Source organism: Vitis riparia, chromosome 13, assembly GCF_004353265.1.
Source record: "Vitis riparia cultivar Riparia Gloire de Montpellier isolate 1030 chromosome 13, EGFV_Vit.rip_1.0, whole genome shotgun sequence".
NCBI lineage: Eukaryota > Viridiplantae > Streptophyta > Magnoliopsida > Vitales > Vitaceae > Vitis > Vitis riparia.
In genome coordinates, this window is record NC_048443.1 from 6804594 (window position 1) to 6810322 (window position 5729).

General features: G+C 31.3%; 1 protein-coding gene across 1 annotated transcript; it reads left to right on the top strand.

Annotated features, from left to right (window-relative positions):
- Positions 1 to 4434: 4434 nt before the first annotated feature.
- LOC117929155 (transcription factor MYB1-like) lies at positions 4435 to 5512 on the top strand. The gene is made up of 3 exons (XM_034849375.1): positions 4435 to 4616; positions 4703 to 4832; positions 4928 to 5512. The coding sequence occupies exons 1-3, from the start codon at positions 4484 to 4486 to the stop codon at positions 5454 to 5456; spliced, it is 792 nt and encodes a 263-aa protein (XP_034705266.1). The 5' UTR covers positions 4435 to 4483; the 3' UTR covers positions 5457 to 5512.
- The last annotated feature ends 217 nt before the right edge of the window (positions 5513 to 5729 follow it).

The following is a 5729-nucleotide window of genomic DNA, read 5'->3' on the forward strand; positions in this document are numbered from 1 at the left end:
TGTACTGAAATTCAAAGATACTTCTAGACTATTTCAGTTGAAAAATGGATATGAAAAATGATAAGGAGGATAGATATATGACACATTCAAAGTTATATCTATAAAGATGGGCTGGTCCGAGAAGTTAGGGTTAAAAGGCAATTCTTCATTATCAAGAGACCTTTGGCAAAACATGCTACTAGTTGTTGTCTTCCAATCATTAATGCAGTCTAGAATTGGCTTCTCCATCTATCTACTTAATTTTTGTGAAGTCACTTACAGGCTCTGTGAATCTCTGTACAGTGTCAAGCAGGAAATAATCTTGTGGAGAGTAAAGAAATGAAAATATTTCTCCATCAATGGTACTACATAGAACTACGTACAGTCTTCTCAAGTATACTCCTGAGGTGTCACACCCAAGGCAGGCATTTTTTCTCTATGGAGGCAAATATGCCCTTGAAATTCCTAAACAATTAGGACTCCTTGGATCTCCCATTCTCTAGCTACTTTACCCATGGAAGTTATATGGCCTTTTGATTGCTATGTCCACATGGGAAGTCTCCCACTAATCTAATTCTATCTTCCTCGAGCATATGAGGTAAAGAGCTCAGTTGACAATCTCTAAAAGCATAGTCCCGAAAATAAACCCCATTAAGTGTGAAAATTTGATCACCTCTTATTAGTCTAAGCCAATTATCTTATCTTTCCAACTCAATTAATAATAAATATACTTTTCTTTTATGGCCAGCTATAAGATCAGGGCTAGGAAATGGAAACATTTTTGCATATTAAATGATAAGTTTGTGGGATTGATTGTTAATCAAATCACGAGCGCACACACACGTAGATAGAAAAATAAAGATTTTTAACGTAGTTCGATGATCAATGTGATCCCTATGTCGCATCAACACTCAACAATCTATTAATTCAAGGAAAATGAAGAAGTATATAAAAAAAAAAACCTCTCTCAATTACAGCCACACTCTAAAAACAAAACCTTAAAACAAAAATATTAAAATATATAATAGGAGTAAACTTGTTAATCATCACATTAAAAAAAAAAAAAAAAAAAAAAATTCTTCAAGGGCGTTGCCTCCTTCAATTCCCAAACTGACCAAACAACTTGACTTCCGATATTTTGAGCAAAGTGTAATAAAATTGATTTAAACTTTACAATCTAACATGGATATGGTTGTATATATTTTTAAGAATAGTTTTTTATTTTTAAAAATAAAAAACATGAAAACACGTTGGATTACTAATTGTTTCCAAAATGTGTTTTCGTAGAATGGTTCTAAAAATAAACTATTTTATAAGAATATATTTTAACTGTTTTTACTTATTTATTGAGGTTGTTTTTGAAGATGATTGTGAAAATATGAATAATACTTGAAAATAAAGCATTATCAATATAACTTATTTTTAAAAAATATTTAAAAATATAAAAAATAATTAAAAATATTTTAAATTCCCAAACAAACTTCGATCTTCCAAGCGTAGCAATTCAAACATCGACTACATGTTTGCTTTGGAATGAATTTCTATTCTTCCTTACGTTTCATTAAATGAGAATTTTGAATTTTAGTAAAACGAATATTTAACCATATTTTCTCATGATCCCAACGTAGGATGGATTTAAATATGAGTTTATCCTCAATTTTAGTGATCTCTTATACTAATATAGTTTTGAAAGATTTTAGGAAGGATGAGAAGTTCAAGAATTTATTTAAATTGGAAAAAAACATTTAATTTATTTTACTTCCATAAACATGAGCCCCACGTTTTCTAGGTAAGTAAAAAATAATTTTATAACTATTTTTTCGGGGAGAACATATAGACCAGATTGCTAGTCTTGTCAAGCCTTAGAGCCCGGAAAATGATGTTGATAAAAAATTATTTAATCATACGCCTAACACTAATGACAACATACAAGGAACAAAATGTGTTACTCCTCAATTTAATTTTTCTTTGTTCATATAAGCTATAAATAAAGTTTTAAAGTTTATTAATTTATATTAAAGGTAATCATAGATTCTGAGCTTATCTGAATAAATAAAATAAATAAATTGTGTTTGAACCTCAATTTAAACATATTAAGTTAAGTTCAAATTCAACTTAATCCAACTCAAACTTGCCATTCAAAATTGATATTTAAATTTGAAACTCTTCTGACTTTACATCACCAAGGCAATTGGTCAAGGCTTAGTCCGCCCTGAGGGATATCCCATGGTAGCGATGGTAACAAGTGGGTTCGGGACGGGTCATCCACATCCTAACCCCGTTTGATTTATTTATTCAAAATAATTCTCATCTCCCGTCCTATTGAAAAAATTAAACGAAGTGGGGCAGGATAGGGCAAGTACTTGAAAAAACTTACTCCATTGTCATCCCTATTCTATAAAGGTGGTGTGATAAAAATATCTTACTATATCATAGTTCCCTAACTCCGTAATTTTAATGAAATTATGCAATTGGTATAAATTATGCCAAAAAAATATTTTTTTAACTCTTAAATAGTTTGTAATTTCACTATATTATATTTGGTTGACAAAATAGAATAAGATAGAATATCATTTTTAATATGATATGATATCCTTAAATATATATTATATCCAACATATATGATATCTTAAGGTAATATATGTGATTGGATATATTATGTCATATATATATATTTAGTTTATAAAATTAACAAAAAAAATGAAATAAAATATATATTGCATTGCATTTTAGTATTTGCCATTAAAAAATATATATATAAAATTTATCTGACATTTAGTGTTATTTAGAAATTGTTCAATAATTTAAAATTTAGTAAATATTTTTTTGATTTATTAACAATATTCATGATTAAAATGTTTAAAATTTATGAATAAAAAATTTATATTGTGTTATTTAATATATATATATATATATATATATATATATATATATATATATATATATATATATATATTAAATAACACATTTATTAGTTCTTTAAATATTTTGTAAATATTTTTTTAGTTCTTCATTTTAATCACAAATTTAATTTTTTAATCAAAATTTTTTATTTTGAAAAATAAGTAACGTAAAAAAAAAAGAATTGATGAAAAAAAAAATTATGATACATGAGATATCTATATCTTATATTCTAGTTTAGGATTAACATATTTAATATAAAAATGATATGAAAAAACCGATAGATAATATATGTCACCGTTTATCCTATCACACTTTTTATTGAATATAGAATAAGAGAAGTTCTTATCACTAATCATGGAATAAAAATCTTCTTCCTTGATTTATTCTATCACATGCTATACCGGATTAAACAAACAAGGCCTTAAAGTAATCAATATACATGCCGGGGATTTCTCTATTTATAAAATCACTTTAGAAGTATGGCTTTGGAAGGTTGGAAACATTTCATAATGCCAAAATATTTTTTCCTTTTTCCTTTTTTTTTTCAAAAAAGGATAAAATTTTAAAAATTAGTTTTAAAATTTTAGAGAATTCCTAAAAATTGATTTTTTGTAATTTACCTAAAAAACAATATCATAAAAAACTTTTTTTATTATTATTTATATTTAGAAATGAATGAATTTTTTATAAAAACATTTTTGGTAAAATTAAGACATGCAAAGTGTAGTTTTTATAATAGCCCTTTTAGCTGGCCTCTCCCTCCCTACATGTCTTGGACATGAGTGCTTACCAGTTACTACATGGATCATTTGTAGAATCATTAGGGTTTTCGCCATAGATATGCCTGCATTTCATATTTTTCTACACCCAATTCAGATAATACACAGCAAGCATCCTGGGCTGCACCGTCGGTTAACACCCATGTGAGTTACGCCGTCTGTCGCGCTTTTTAAATACTAAATATCACAACCTTTAAGGCACGCACTCTCTGCAAATTGTTTTTAATTTGTTTTTAAAACGTTTTCTTTCTGTATGGTAAATATATTTTCTGTGTTGAGACAGTGAGAGTATGCTTCTTCTTCACTGCACCTTGAAGACCTTGCAGCATTTGCATGAACTGTAGCCATGATTCGTCCAGACTCATTAATCAAATGCTGAGATTCTGAAATGAGAGACTTTGACAACTATAAATATACAGAAAAATGTCTTGTATATACAATAATATATGGATTCTTCGATCCCAACACACGCATCAAGCAACAGCCAACTAAGCCAGTGGCAGTATTTTATGGCTTTTGTACAATACCTACGTCACGTGCTGCGATACAATTTTGGACACGTTAGATTCTTAAATGTTTTGAAAATGGAAGTCCAATCTCTTGGGAATCTGTTGAAAAGCTAACAATATTAATCATGTAAAAAAATCAGTGTGTTTCAAATGTGATGAGAGCAAAGTCAGACCCCTAAATTTAAATGAGAAGCACAGTGTCTCTCTATATATATCAGAAGCAACAGTCCCTTTCCCCAGGCAAAACAAGATCCCGTGTAATTCTCTCCCACTGTCTGTTTGTGAGATTGAGGTACTGAGTGAGATCCAGAAATGGGCAGAGCTCCATGCTGTGCTAAGGAGGGGTTGAATAGAGGAGCTTGGACTGTTGTGGAAGACAACATTCTCACAGATTACATCCAAACTCATGGTGAAGGGGGGTGGAGGAGCATTCCTAAGAATGCAGGTATTTATGTTTGTGATTTGTGGGGTTGAGTAGTGGAGTCTATGTATTAGATTATGAAACTCATGGTCAGTGTTTGATATTTGCAGGTCTTAAGAGATGTGGAAAGAGTTGCAGACTGCGGTGGTTGAACTATCTGAAACCCGACATCAAGAGGGGCAACATATCCCATGCGGAAGAGGATCTCATCATCAGGCTTCATAGGCTCTTAGGCAACAGGTCTTTTTTTCATTGCCATTTTTTTATTCTTCTTCATTTCCATTTGATAACTTTGACTAATGTGTATTTATGGCATTGTTTTATGGTGTTTGTAGATGGTCCATGATAGCAAAGAGACTTCCAGGCCGCACAGACAATGAAATCAAGAATTACTGGAACACCAACTTAAGAAAGAAAGTAAAGGGCAAGGAATCCAACAAGGTTGATGAACCAGCTGGAGTCATTCGGACCAAGGCATTTAGGTGCACTGGGGTTTTCATCGCTCCACAGCCCCCCAAAGAGGAGACTGCTACTCTTGACACAACGGTGGTGCCAGAAGAACCCTCCATAATGAACCAAGATTTGGTGAATAATGCAGCAACATCTTTGGAATCACAATCTAATGATGGGGCCTTGTCCATGGCTGTGCCAGACATAAATTCATCCGATTTCTCTATGAACTTTGATATTGGAGATCATTCCCCAACTGATATCTTTGATTCTGAGTTTTGGAAGGCATGCAACCTAGACAATGTCCTGGAAGAAGGGAGTACCAGTGGTGATACAAATGACCCATGGCCTTCTTCAGACCAGTTTCTTATGTTCTCTGATGAGATGATCAAGGATTGGATAAAAGATGATTGATTCTAACCTAATAGTGTAGCTTCCTTTGCTTGTAATTGAAGAAATTATGAGATTAATTCCTAACTTCATGGCTCTCAAACCAATTTATTTTCCCCTTGCGGCTCTAGATATTCTGTGTGATAGGGGAAATCCAGGGCATTTCCCTATGTGTTGGAGGACCTGCACTAACCTATATATTTAATATCTTTGTATGAGAGTATGAGATGCAACTTACCATTCCTCCCATTTTCCATGGATCTAGTATTATACATACATATATATATATATATATAT

Coding starts and splice junctions, on each gene's coding strand:
- LOC117929155 (XM_034849375.1), top strand. CDS start 4,484: ATGGGCAGAGCTCCATGCTGTGCTAAGGAGGGGTTGAATAGAGGAGCT. Junction 4,617..4,702: donor GAGCATTCCTAAGAATGCAG/GTATTTATGTTT, acceptor TGATATTTGCAG/GTCTTAAGAGATGTGGAAAG. Junction 4,833..4,927: donor CATAGGCTCTTAGGCAACAG/GTCTTTTTTTCA, acceptor TGGTGTTTGTAG/ATGGTCCATGATAGCAAAGA.